At 33.4% G+C, this 14,951-nt stretch overlaps 2 protein-coding genes across 2 annotated transcripts; both read left to right on the plus strand.

The window, feature by feature from the left end:
- Positions 1-2,328: 2,328 nt before the first annotated feature.
- LOC109147142 (replication protein A 70 kDa DNA-binding subunit B-like) lies at positions 2,329-5,100 on the plus strand. Its single transcript, XM_019294780.1, has 9 exons — positions 2,329-2,487; positions 2,653-2,923; positions 3,023-3,119; positions 3,218-3,342; positions 3,410-3,497; positions 3,581-3,716; positions 4,210-4,494; positions 4,571-4,798; positions 4,888-5,100. The coding sequence occupies exons 1-9, from the start codon at positions 2,329-2,331 to the stop codon at positions 5,098-5,100; spliced, it is 1,602 nt and encodes a 533-aa protein (XP_019150325.1).
- Positions 5,101-13,216: 8,116 nt separating this feature from the next.
- LOC109147143 (ATP-dependent DNA helicase PIF4-like) lies at positions 13,217-14,138 on the plus strand (the record flags this gene model as incomplete). The annotated part of the gene is made up of 2 exons (XM_019294781.1): positions 13,217-13,813; positions 14,050-14,138. Coding segments are annotated over exons 1-2 (686 nt in total), but the record flags the coding sequence as incomplete, so codon positions are not given.
- Positions 14,139-14,951: the final 813 nt, after the last annotated feature.

Genomic DNA, 14,951 nt, shown 5'->3' on the forward strand with positions numbered 1-14,951 from the left:
TCTCTTCTTTCTTATCTCCAAAACTGAGCATAATAGTCTGGGGTTGAGGGAATGTGGCCTTTTATAGTGGGAGCCAAGTAGGGATGCATTTGGAAGTTTCCGCGCCACTTTCCAAACTCTGATAAGGATTTTCGACGCGTCCAGAATTGGCTAGATGCGTCAAGTCCTGTTTTCCGCCAAACTAAAACGTTACTAGAAACTTTCGACGTGTTGAGTCTTTTGTTGAAACATAGGTTGTATCCCTTTCAGTCTTCTTTCCAATGACGTAAGAATCACCTGAATCAGACATTCCTAAAGTGAGATATGTTCAAAATACTAAGGTGTCGCCAAATTCACGAGAATTACAACTCTTTGGTCTTTTGCTCCACTTTTCCCTTGTTTTGTTCTTGTGATCAAATCCATTGAAAGTAGCACCCTCTGGCTCTCTTTGAAGAATTTTAGTATCCTCCTTACCTTCACATTGACTTTGTTTTGGCTGCAAACTCATCCTAGAACTATCCCTGATTTTTCAATTGATCTACAATGGTTCCAAAACACTAACAAACACCGTAAAACATTCAAATCAAGTGTAAACCCATATCTTAATGAGAAAACAAAGGGAATGTGCATTTAAAGTCACATTTTTCATGAACTTAAACCCCACTAATATATTCAAACTAACACTAGAAATATGTACAATTAGGCTCACATCATAATGGCGAAGGTAACGGGAAATCCTAAGACAAGTTTGGTACCAAAATGGAGTTGTAATGCTGAAACAGAGGATTCGACGCGTCGAGTCCCACACGTCCAATAATTTTAGTAGAGTTTTTTTTTTGTGGTCAGAGAACTCGACGCATCGAATAATTCCAGGGAGTTTCGTTTTGGCGGAGTTCGAGACTCGACGGGTCAAAAATCCTGGACGAGATTTTGGAAAGCTGTGCGGAAACTTCCTAATTTATCCCTACTTGGCTCCCGCTATAAAGAGCCCATCTCCCCTCAACCCTAGATCATCAAGCAGCATTTTTGGAAGCAAGAGAAGAGAAGATAATCACACCCAGAGCTACAAGTTATCTTGGAAGAAGAGCAAAAGCTATGATGATTTAGGAGAATTCTTTCCCCTTTTCTTTTACTTTCTTTGTTGCTTGTAAAATCTTTTATATTATTGCAATGAATTCTATTCTAGCCTCAATAAAAGTGTTTATGAATCTATGTGCCTAGTTCTCAGATTCTTTATTATATTTATATTTGGGTTTTATAACTTATGTTGCAATTGTGATTTATATTGTTGATGTTAGTAATTACGGATCCAAATTACTTGTTTCATAGCTATCTTTATGTCTTAACGGGAGTTAGGGTATAATTAAGAGCACCCACAATTGCACTTAACTATTGCACCTTGGGAGAGGGCATATTTGTTAAGGAGTTAACTCTTGACTATTGCACATTGGGAGATGACTATTAGTTGGGAATTTATTATGAATGCTTGTTCTTAAATTGTTGAGTGTTTATATCATGGGAATGAATATTCACTCGTGTTGTTTTAGGTTGGAATTATGAGAGTAATTCCTTCCGTTGTTTGCATTCTCACACTTGTTTAACTCCAGATTTAATATTGTTCTTTAGATTGGCACTGGGTGATTAAACGCTTGAATCCCAAGAATCTCATTCTTCCTCTATTGATTTCATCAACCCACTACTTTGTTTTAATTATTTATACTTTTACAATTGCTTAATTACCCTTTTCGATAGGATTAGTTTCTCGTGAATAGATTAGTTGCTAGTGCTTGATACACGTCAGTTCCGTGTGGATCGATAACCCGATACTCCGGGTAATTATTTGTTTGAGAAATATATACAATCTATATACATATAAAGGTCACTATTTTTCAGCCAATCAAATGGCTTCATTTTCCCGCTCATGGAAAACTACACCGTTTTGTTTTTTTGTTTTTTATTTTTTTATTTTTTTTTTATTCAAATCTAAGAATGTCCCGCCTACTTTGAATTTATTTTTTTATTATTTAATCAGATCAGATTTCAGAAGATATGATATTTGCGTGAGATTTTATCCTAATTTTTAGGTTGTTGACCTATTGTAGAGTTGCTATGGGTATGGCCTTCTTCATAGTATGCGTGCATTTTAAGTTTTCAGGGTATGGGATTGCTGTCAAGCCTATATATTTTTCAATATAATAATACGTATAGGAGGTGATCTCCGGGGCTATATATACATACACAATGAGACATAATTTTACAAGTATGCGAAGAGAGTAGTGAAACCCAAAACAATATAGTTTACAGTAAGCATTAAAGTAAGTTCCAATTGGCAGTGACCATCTCTGAAGGATGTCTGGGCAATCTGGGCAATTCATTCTTGGTGCAGACCTTCATCCACAGCTTACTACGAAGGCAATTAAGCTGCGTTGTGTAAGGAATTATGTTGTCACTGAAACAAAGGGAGAAAACAACATAAGAAGCCAAGAGTGTGTGTTTGTAGATGAACAGGTGTTATTCCTACATTACCTTCTTATATATATATATATATATATATATATATATATATATATATATATATATATATATATATATATATATATATATATATTTTAGATTGTTTTTAAGTGTTGCTAGGTTCTGCTAACTATGTTGTTTTGGTTCTTTGAAATATAGGGTATGTTCATCCATGTGCACATACCTAAGGACATTGTAAGCAAATATAAGAATGAATTCAAGGAGGGGCAAGTTTATGGGATTAGGAATTTCCTATGTATCACAAACTTTTTCAAATACAAAACAAGCACTTTGCGTTATATGATAAAGTTTAAGTATGACACATTGGTGAAGCAATATAAGCGTATCAAGTTCCCGAAAACGATGTTTCGGTTCAAGAGTTTCCCTGCTATACTTTCAAAACAAGATGTGGATGAGAAAGTTTTAATGGGTAAGTGATTCATAATCAAAACTGTTATATTCAAATTACAATTATGATAATCTACAAAAATATCTTATATGTGTTGTTAACATAGTCCTATGTTTTTAGATGTCATTGGTAGAGTTGTGGAGATTTATTCCCCACTGGAGAAGGTAATTGCTGGAAAAAAAACAAAGTTGATAGACTTTGTCCTTGAGGATATGAGGTAAGTTTTTCTTCTGAATTTTGCACTTCTGTCTATTACATTTAGTAAGCTATATATTACATTCTGATTGTATAACTTTCTTACAATTATGTGTGCAGTAAAAATCAGATTAAGTGCACACTTTGGGATGACCACGTGGATCAACTTATTCCTTATTTCAACCAAGATGTTACTGACCCAGTCATACTTTTGATCCAACTATGCCGTGCTAAGTTTATGGACAGTAAGTCTAACTTAGTATTTACTACACACATAATTTATGTACTTATTTAATCTCTTATGCTTGATAGATGGTGAAGTGCGCATATGCAGCTCTTTCGATGCAACTCAGCTGTTTTTCTCTCACCCCTGTAAGGAGTTTGTTGCATTTAAGAGCCGGTGAGTGTACCTAGGAAATCTTTCCTAATTTCATGGTTGCTTCTTAATGAAGCACTAAGTGTTTTGTTGGTTTGTTGTTTTAGTAGCTTCACAAGTAACTCAACTCCATTGCGGTGTATTGATTCCTCATCTCGGCTTGGTGTTGGTCTTCCTAATGGTAGTGGTACTTCCAAGGAAGTGTTGGTCAGTTCTATTGAGGAAATATACAGTAAAAAAAATGTAAGTTATGATTTTTTTGCTTAAAACCTATTTGCATAGAGAATATAGTTACCACTTCTGTAACTTTAACTATCTATATAAGGCTGGATTTATCAATAATTACTAAGTAACTAATGGTAGTGCTTATAATCTATTTCTGTGGGAATATAGTTACCTAAACTTTGACTTAAAGTATGTAGTGTTTATAATCTATTTTTGTGGGAATATAGTTACCTAAATTGTAACTTTAACTACGTATATAAGGCTGGATTTATCAATAATCACTAACTAACTAACAGTAGTGTTTATAATCTATTTCTGTTGGAATATGGTTTCGTACAATGTAAGTTTAACTATGTATACAAGGCTGGATGTATCATAACTAACTAACATTAGTGCTTATAATCTATTTCTGTGGGAATATAATTACCTAAAATACAGATTTAACTAATTATGTAAGGCTGGATGTATCAATAACTAACTAACAGTACCTTTATTGTGTTATGTTGGGCAGTTGGGGGAGTATTGGGTAGCTGGTCGAATTGTTGGTGTTGAGAGTCTATGTGATTGGTACTTTATCTCTTGCAAGACTAATTCTTGCAAGAGAAAGCTGTCTGAGAGTGGAGGGATGCTCTATTGTTCTGGGTGTAAGAGCTATTGGCAAGAAGGGATTGTGAGGTATAGAGTGATAGTTCGTGTTGCTGATGAAACTGGGGATGCTCCCATGCTCATATGGGATCGGGAATGTGCTGATTTGGTTGGTATAGCGGCTGCTGACTTAAAGGAGAAGTATCCTGGGGTATGCAATTTTTTTTTTAATCTTCTTACCTGATTTGTGAGGCTAAACCTTGACACAGTATATGAAATTTTCCTAGGGTAATAACTCTATTCCACCGGAGCTAGGACGTTTGCATGGGATGTCTATGCTATTTCGGATAGCTATGAAGAAAGATCAAGTAGAGAGTTATTACTCTGCTTTCACTGTTCTACGTGTTTGTAGAGATGAAGCAGTTCTTACACAGCACTGCTCAGGTTTCTTAGCTTGCAGCCAATCTGAGATCGTGTCAGCTGATGGTGGTTTGGATGTTGGTCAAGCCTGCGAGGTAGATATCATCTAAACTACAAAAAGGAATGTTTTTAACAAATGTCAAATACTTAGTAGCTAATGCTTAAGTTTTTTTTTCTCATTTAGCAAGTGTTTGTTAGTGATGATGAAGAGGGTGAAGGACTGGAAATTGGTTCTGAAGACTTTGACCAGGACCAGTGTGTTGGGCTGGATGAAATTCCTGCAGATCTAGATGATGGGGCTGTTGCTGTTCCTCTTAAGAGGTGCCTAATGAAGGATTTTGATGCTGTTGGGAGCTCAAAGAAACCTAAGGTTGCTGTTGTGAAGAAGGAGAAGTAAATGGAGTAGCATTAAAGGGAATATGTTGAAAATGGCTTGCACTAAGACTAGGTTTTATGTTTTTGGTAATCCACCCTAATGTGTATTTTTGCTGGTGTGTTTTGAAGGCTGAATTGGTTGAACTGTAAAGTTAAGGTTCACTTAATAGTATGGTGACTAAGTGTAGGTGGGTGATGATGTTTTGTGTTTTTGTAAACTGGCATTGTCTTAGTTGCAGCTGTTATCTAAGTCTACTTAATGTAATATGATGCTAATTTCAACTCTATGTTTCTTAGGCAAATATGGATTATCTTCACATAGGTATAGGTAGGACAGACACTTATTAATCAACCATTCATCACATATTGTCAACATCTAGACAAAGAAAAAAATTGCTCAACTTGAAAAAAAGGCTAAAGCTGTAAAAATAAATATCTGAAAACAGACTACCAATATTTGATATTAGGTAATATCCTAATCTCAATAATTTTCATTAACACTTTGTCCAAAAAATTGGCATCAGACATGTTTATCATCATTTGCCCCTATCATGATTAGATAATATCATAGAAAAACATGTAAAGAGTGGCAAAAACACATAAGATTCAGGTTGATGGACTTGCTTATAAGTTATATACTGAAAACTGCACATGATGTTGATATTTTACACTTAGACCTTGCCCTATTAGTTTGATCTACAGTTTGCTATAGATGATAAAAAGACATTACTCAACAAATGATGATATAGTAAGAAATTAGGAAAAAAAAAACCTAAATTGCCATATATTATGTAAAAACCAAATAGACATTATGTTTAATTAGATATAGATAAGACATACACATATTAGTCAACAAATCATCATATACTAAGAACTTCGAAAAGAAAAAAAAAGGACTAAATTTGTAAAGGGATTGTTTAAACAATTACTACTACAGAAACACATAATAGTCAGCAAATCATAATATATTAACAACTTAGAAAAAGAATGGACACATAAAATTCCAATGGTCTGTCAAAGCAATAAGGGGTGATCACAGTTAACCACAATTGGAAAATTGTATCCAATTGTTGTTTGCTGTAAGTTATACTATATTTCGAAAGAGAAAACACAATCTCATATAGTTATGCTTGAAGTTATTAGTCACCAACGGGTAATATGATAACAAGTTTAAAAAAAATGTCTAATGGTAACTTTTACACTTGTCTATCAAAGCAATGAGCAGTGAAAACAGTTTCGCAGAAATTGAGTAACAAAAAAAAAAAAAAAAAAAAAAAAAAAAACAAATTTACCCAACTTAACAAATGCAAGTAATGAGCAAAGGAATGCAATATGCACAACGAAATTTCGATATAAAAGAACAAAAGAATAAAATATTAAGATACAATGAAACCATACATTTGCATGTTGGAATTAAAACTTTAGTAACTTTAAACTTACTAACTCATTTGCATCGTTATCTGGTTTTTGGTTGTATGTTCGCCTTAATGTTGCACCATCTACACAGGAATTTCAAAATTTTTGTGTTAGTATTATGAATATACATGCAGCGCGATTAGTACTTCAAATAATTTGTAAATACAATGTCTGTGACTCTGTGTATATAATAATTAAATTAATTTCTGGTTTGTTCTATTTTTTTGTATTTAACTTTGTTGTTTTTTTAATTTGCTGTTTATTATATGTGAATTGCTAGGCAAATCTCCTTTGGCAGAGGGCACAATTAAACATTTGGAAGAGACACAATAAGTAATGAAACTGCTTTCCATGGCTGCATGCCAAGGGAAATTTTGCGATGCAATATAATGCAGCTACAGGCTACATCTCCATATATACATCTCAACTCAATGTTGCATTTTACATGGGTTAGTGTGAACCCACTTTTATTTGGACAAGAACCTGGGCATATGCCATTTACAAAAGTGGCATATTCAATTATTCATTCATCCAGATGGTGGAGAAAAGGAAAACCAAATCTGATATGATTTTGAAATGATTTTTTTCTTATTTAAAATTTTAAAAATAGCTATCACATTAATTGAATAGAATCAAGTTACACAAAATCCAATACATACAATATTTCTACTTTATTTATAGACATAGCCTTACTATCAAGCATTAATTGCTGATTGTAAGTTTTGACTTTGTAAAAGTAATGTGTGATAGTGACTTTTCAATTCTCTCAAATTTGATATCTATATATACAACTCATTTAAGTCTAACAAAGAAACATCTCTATTCTCCACTCATTTTGAAAGAATCTACCATTAATGTGATTGCATTGTTAGTAATTGCAGTAAGAATGAAGAAATTGACGGGATCAACTACGATATGTGGAAAAAGGAAATATGTTGGCTCAAATAAAGGTACAATGTTTCATACCTATTTGTCTTCATTCAAATTCCATGAATGATTGTGTTCTTATTTCAGTTGCACCAGGGTCCTCATTTGCTTAACATTTATTGTGAAATCTGCAATAAATATTTATTAAAAGTGGTATGTCAATTGTAGAAAAAAAATATGATTTGAAAATGATTAAAATGCAATCATTTTTGTTGGTAACATGTATATATGTAATATGCACTATAAAAAAATTAAATATCCACTGAAGTTTCATTCAGAATAATGAAAAGAAAAAAAAAAGTTATTTTTCATATTTTTTTCAAGATTTTCCATTTTTGATATTGCTTTCATTAGGTTGTAATGTACAGATTTGGTGTCCTCTAAAATGTGTTTTCAAAATAGATATAGTTACCAAATTACAAGTTTAATGTAAGTAAAGAACAAGAGTTAAACAAAAATTAGGTATAGTCTCTATAGCTTTACAAAAATTCATCGAATCTGATAGTGAATATAGTATAAGTATAAACTTTCTGAAAATTATCAGTATTGTAGGATTTAGTTTAGGGAAACCCTAAAATTAGGCCTTAAACAAACATTGAGTTAGGGGTTTCTCCATAAACAGTGTAGGGAATTATATTTCGTCCAGAAAATAACAATAATCCTCTATTATAAACAAAATCAGGATCTAATTTAATAAACAAATAAATATATAATTAGGCATATAGGATCATTTCAGGATCGGGAATACAAGATGTAGAAAATTGAAAGAAGAAAAAAAAAACCTAAATAGGTCTTTAATCTATGAAAATAAAAGTAGCACAGACTAAAAATTTCATTGCATGCACTCTGAATCAAACAAATACTGTTAATTTGAGAAATAAGAACTAATTTGAAACAGATCTCATATATATTTGGAGATGATAAAGATAATTAAAGTGATAAACACAGTTAGACATTAAAAAAAAAAAACTAAATAACAGCAAGAAATTAAGAGAAAACATATCTGTAATTATGAATTTAGCTTCAGTTTAGTACGATTTCCACCTAAATGAAGACAAATTGATAGCTGTCGTTCAAGGTTGAGAGAGAGAGAGAGAACATCGGTAATCTCCGAAAATGAAGATGTTCAAGATGAAGCCGTGACAGACAGAGGATAAGGGTCAACACCATTTTTCCTCATCTGTTCTAGGTTGTAAGAGAGAGATAGATAGCATCAAAGAAATCATGGAATGAAGTGGGTTAGATGAAGACGAGAGAAGTGAGAAATGAAGAGGGCTCATATTAGATCTTTCATCTTCATCTCTTCATTTTTTATTTTATTATATATATATATATATATATATATATATATATATATATATATATATATATATATATATATATATATATATATTGGGTTGGTTAATTTTTTCTTCTTTTTTTTTTTTATAAAATGTTTAGGAATTAATAATTTCATTTTAAGTATGTTAGTTAATTACATAATTAGTAATGAAATGTTATTTATGTTTAATTGGGCAAATTATGATGTGTAAACGTGTTTACCAAGCGTATGGTGAACACGGGATAAATCCATAATTTCTAAGCCGTAGATCCATAATTATTATGGACTTACAACATAGAAATTATGGATCTCTATAATTTTTATGTTGTAGATTCATAATATTTATGCGGTAGAAATTATGAATCTACAGTACGGTATAATTTTTAATTAATTTAGAAAATTGTGATTACCAAGCGGGTTTTGATGTTCGTTGTAAAGATCGTGGTGTGCATCAGTCAAATTTACAGCGACAATTATTTCCTGGAGTTTTTAGGCCTCCGTTTTCTAGAATTGTTGCTGTTAATAATAATAGTAACCATAATTCAAATGTATTTTATTTTGTAAGTAAATAGAATAAATTTATTTATTATTTACGTTTTAAGTTGTAAATATTAGTCTTACTATTGTTTATCATAAATATTTGTTTTTTCTTTAGGTTTGTAGTTTTAAATTGTTACGTATTTATTCCTCAAGGAAAAAAAAGATTTTATCAGCAATTTGATATGTAATTTTGTACGTACGTAAATAAATTTAATTTTTTAACATACACACATTATTATTGTCTTATATATTATTGTATATAATATTATCCATTTTGTATTTAAATCCTACACTTTGAATGACTAATTAATGGGAGTTCATATGTATGGGTATATAGATGCAGGAAGTGCAATTTGTAACCCAATTGAAGTTCAGTCGAACATTATGGCCAATGTGTTACAAAGCTCAAGTACTAATAATTGTAATTTTACAGTTGAGAATGGCGAAACAAGTCAACCGATAATTGGTATTTGTTTATTTCTTTTAGTGTAATTGTAATTTATTGTGTAGTTTATTTAATTATTTTATGTGTATATATTAATGCTTATTTTTAATCTGTGTAGATGACAAAAAGAAATGTAATGTGGTTTTTTCAAGTGTTCGAGGTTTGGGGTGTTGACAATAAAGGTTAGATTTTGTAGAACTAAAGAATAATTTGAATTTTTAAGTCATTATATTTATTTATTTATTTTTGGAAAATATTTGTTGATGTACTAACAACATTTACTATTGTATTGTAGTGCTATATTATGATATAGGTGATCCAGTTCTTAAATGCCAACATTGTAAAGCGTTCTTTTGGACGGATGAGAAATTGAAGGATGTGAAAGTCAATGGTGCTGCAAGATATTCAGTTTGTTGTAGTAATGGCAAGATTAAGTTACCAAGATTGAATATTCCACCGAAAATCATTTTCGATTTATTTTTCGACCAAACTCCACGAAGCAAACATTTTTTGCAACATATACGGTCGTACAATAACATGTTTAGCTTCACATCAATGGGAGGTCGTGTTGACAAAGATATTAACATAGGTGGAGCTCCTCCAGTGTTCAGATTAAATGGTCAGAATTTTCATTTGTTGGGCAGTTTATTGCCGGTTGATGGTAATAAACCGAAGTTTGCACAACTTTACATCCATGACCCAGAAAATGAGATTTTCAATCGGCTTAATGCTGTTAGGTATGCTCTCTTTTAGTATGTAATTGGTATACTTAGTTGTAATTCGCATGTGTGGTTATGCACAAACATAGATATCTACACATTCATGCTATATATATATATATATATATATATAACTGATTTGTGTTAAATTTTGATTGTAGCGGCGGCAATGAGGTCAAAGAATTACATGAAGATATTGTTTCTGATCTTCAATTAACATTAGATGAGAACAATGTTTTGGTTAGATCATTTCGAATGGCTAGACATGAAATAAAGAAAAATCCCAGAGTCGACGTCAAAATGAAATTAATTGGGAAACGCACTCAGGATGCCAAAACATATAATCTACCGACAGTGTCAGAGGTTGCTGCTATTGTTGTTGGTGATTTAGATCCAATGTTGGGTGAAAGAGATATATTGATTGAAACAAAATCAGGTGTGCTTAAGAGAATTACTGAACTTAATCCAGCATACCTCCCACTTCAGTATCCAATTTTGTTCCCGTATGGTGAAGATGGTTATAGAGAGGATATCCCTTTCAATGTTGAAAGACATATTGATAAAGGAGCACGACATAGTGTTTCTCTCCGCGAATATCTTTCATTTCGTATTCATGAGCGGCTGAATGAAATTTCAACATTTTTATTTGCTAAAAGATTATTTCAACAATTTTTAGTTGATGGCTACACTATGGTTGAATCTGCTCGACTACTTTACATTCGTACACATCAAAAAGTCTACGATGTGGATCATATAAAGGGCTTTTTGATGCTTTGACGCGTAGAGAAGTTCAGCCCGGGACTCATGGCAGGCGTATTGTATTGCCTTCTAGCTTCACAGGTGGTGCTCGATATATGGTTCAGAATTACCAAGATGCTATGGCAATATGTGGTTGGATTGGTTATCCAAATTTATTTATCACCTTTACATGTAATCCAAAATGGCCAGAAATACAACGACTGTTGGAAGGGCGGAACTTGAGACCTGAAGATCGTCCTGATGTATTATGTCATGTATTTAAAATGAAATTGGATACTCTGGTTAGGGAGATAAGAAGTGGTTCTATTTTTGGAAAAATTATAGCTGGTATGTGTAATTCTTCTTGATTTATTAATTATAGATTATTGGCAAAATTTCTCTATATGTTGATATTCATTGTTTTGTTGCAGTGATTTATACTATCGAGTTCCAGAAGCGAGGATTACCACATGCACACATCTTGCTCTTCCTTGAGCGTACTGATTCACAACAATTTGCAGCCAATGTTGATTCTTTGATAACAGCAGAGATCCCCCAAAAAAACACTGACCCTGAATATTTTAAGGCTGTTAGTGATTTCATGATTCATGGCCATGTGGCGTGGCAAACAAGAAATCACCTTGTATGGTCAACGGTCGTTGCTCAAAGCATTTTCCCAAGAAATTCTCTGAGGCCACTAATCTTGACTTCAATGGGTATCCTGTTTACAAGCGTAGTGATAATGGGAATACAGTTGTCAAAAGTGGTATTGAATTGGATAATAGATACGTGGTGCCGCACAATAGATATTTGTTAATGAAGTATAGAGCACACATTAATGTTGAGTGGTGTAACCAGTCTCGCTCTATTAAGTATTTGTTCAAATATGTGAATAAGGGTAATGATCGAGTTACTGCCCAATTTTATAAGAGTACTGAAACTGAAGATAGTAGTGAGGTTATAGATGAGATTAGTATGTATTATGATTGTAGATACATCTCTCCTTGTGAAGCTGTGTGGCGTCTTTTTAGTTATGACATCCAATTCCGAAATCCGGCCGTTGAACGATTGAGCTTTCATTTGCCGAATGAACAAAACATTGTTTTCGACGATGATGTTTCTGTGGAATCGGTGCTTGAACGCCAGACAGTTAGGCACAGCATGTTCCTCGCGTGGTTTGAAGCAAATAAACGGTATCCGTGTGCTCGTGAGTTAACATACAAGCAGATGCCTAATAGCTTTGTGTGGAAAAAAAGCATTCGTGAATGGCAACCAAGGCGTCGAGGATTTGCAATAGGTCGCATGTTCTATGTGCCGCCAGGTACTGGTGAAATTTACTATCTAAGGTGTTTGTTAAATTTAGTTCGGGACCAACATCTTTTCAAGATATTCGCACGGTAGATGGTGTTGAGTACTCTTGCTTTCGAGATGCATGTTATGCTCGGGGATTGATTTTCTGATGAGAAGGAGTATGTTGATGCAATACTTTGAAGCTAGCCATTGGCAACTGCTGCTGCTGTTCGTAGACTGTTTGTTACTCTACTTACTTCTAACTCAATTTGTCAGCCGGAAAAAGTTTGGGAAATTGTTTGGGCAGAACTTTGTGACGACGCAGAATACAATCAACGTACACTGTTGAATGATCCAGGTACAGTTCTACTGTCTTTATTAAACTACTTAGACTCAATATACCAGTTATGAAGTGTTTTCAACGGGATCTAACTGTACTTACAGTTTATTTAAAATGGTGATGATGTGCAGCGTTTGTGTTGCCTGAATGTGAGAAGAAAAGATATGGGCTTACTGAATTGGAAAAATTGTTATCGTTGTGGGGTAAGAGCTTACAAGACTTTCCGTGTATGCCTGTTCCTGAAACCGATGTGCCAACTGTTGCATTCAACCGTTTGATAGCTGAGGAATTGAATTACGAATTGTTCATTATTGGCCCAGGAGCATTTGTCATTAGTTCAGAAATTAACTGTTGAGCAAAAGCAAGCGTACACTACCGTGTTGGAATTAGTTGCAGGCAATAATGGAGGTTTGTTTTTCGTTTTATGGGTACGGTGGTACAGGTAAAACATTTGTGTGGAAAACCTTATCAGCTGCACTACGCTCAAAGCGTAAAATTGTTTTGAACGTTGCATCCAGCGGAATTGCTTCGTTACTCATACCTGGTGGTCGGACTGCACATTCCCGTTTTGCCATACCAATCGCTGTGAATGAGGATTCCACTTGCAATATTTCACAAGGCAGTGATCTAGCGGAGTTAATAATTAAATGCAGCTTGATTATTTGGGATGAGGCACCTATGATGCACAAGCATTGCTTCGAAGCATTAGATAGGACAATGCGTGATATATTAAGATTTGCTAATCCATCAAGTTGCAACTTGCCATTTGGAGGGAAAACAGTTGTTCTTGGAGGTGATTTTAGACAAATCTTACCGGTGATACCAAAGGGTACCAGGCAAGATATTGTTGGCTCAAGTATTAACTCTTCTTATTTATGGAGTCATTGTAAGGTATTGAGGTTAACTCAAAATTTGAGGTTGCAAAATGTGGGCTCTACTGGAGAAAGGAGAAACCTTGCTGCTTTTGCTAATTGGATTGCGGCTATAGGTGATGGCCAGGTTGGTGTCCAAATGATGGTCATGCAAAAGTTGAAATCCCTCAAGAACATGTGTTAAAGACAAATAGTGATCCAATTCGTGCTATTGTTGAGAGTACATTCCCTATGTTTTCTGAGCATCAACATGATGGCAATTATCTAATTGGAAGAGCAATTTTAGCACCAACTCTTGAAGTTGTCGATGAAGTGAACGAGTATATGAGTAATATGAAATGCAGAATGCCGAACATATTTTAGCTTGACTCAGTTTGTCCGACGGAAAACACTCCTGATTCAGTTGCCGCACTTCACACCCCGGAGTTCTTAAACGCGGTTAAAGTGCTCTGGTGTGCCAAACCATTCATTGGCTTTAAAAGTTGGGTCTCCAGTTATGTTATTGCGAAATATAGATCACTCTGCTGGTTTGTGCAATGGCACAAGGTTAATCATTTCTAAACTAGGCGACCATTGTTGAAGCCAAAATTCTATTCGGCAGTAATGCAGGAACAAAGGTGTTGATTCCACGATTGTCGTTGACCCCATCAGATCCAAAGTTACCGTTTAAATTTCAGAGGAGACAATTCCCCCTAATGTTGTCGTATGCTATGACAATTAACAAGAGCCAAGGACAAACGCTTTCTACAGTTGGCCTACTACTGAAAAAACTGTTTTTGTTCATGGACACTTTACGTAGCTTTGTCAAGAGTTAGCAATCCAAATGGTCTTAAGTTACTTATTTGCAATGACAATGGAGAATATGTTTCTTCAACGTCAAATATTGTATATAAAGAGATATTTAATAATATATAAACTTTGTATGTTATTTAGTTTTTGTTACATACATTATATATATATATATATATATATATATATATATATATATATATATATATATATATATATATTTTTACTTATTTAATTTATTTATTTATATACACACACTTTATTTTGGTCCGTGGCATCCGCCGGTGATAACTAGTCGATAATAAAAATAATAAAATTCTTAATTTAATACTAAAAGATAATAATATAATAATTCAATATAATAACTAAATTTATTAATTTTTAAAATAAACTTTTTGAAAAGCCAACAAACCAAAATATATTAAACATCAAATGGTTCAAAAAACATAGAGGGAGGAGTACCCTCCAAGATCAGG

This window comes from Ipomoea nil, unplaced genomic scaffold (assembly GCF_001879475.1).
Source record: "Ipomoea nil cultivar Tokyo-kokei standard unplaced genomic scaffold, Asagao_1.1 scaffold1977, whole genome shotgun sequence".
In the NCBI taxonomy this organism is placed as follows: Eukaryota; Viridiplantae; Streptophyta; class Magnoliopsida; order Solanales; family Convolvulaceae; genus Ipomoea; species Ipomoea nil.

Coding starts and splice junctions, on each gene's coding strand:
- LOC109147142 (XM_019294780.1), top strand. CDS start 2,329: ATGTCTGGGCAATCTGGGCAATTCATTCTTGGTGCAGACCTTCATCCA. Junction 3,343..3,409: donor CCGTGCTAAGTTTATGGACA/GTAAGTCTAACT, acceptor TATGCTTGATAG/ATGGTGAAGTGCGCATATGC. Junction 4,495..4,570: donor TAAAGGAGAAGTATCCTGGG/GTATGCAATTTT, acceptor AAATTTTCCTAG/GGTAATAACTCTATTCCACC.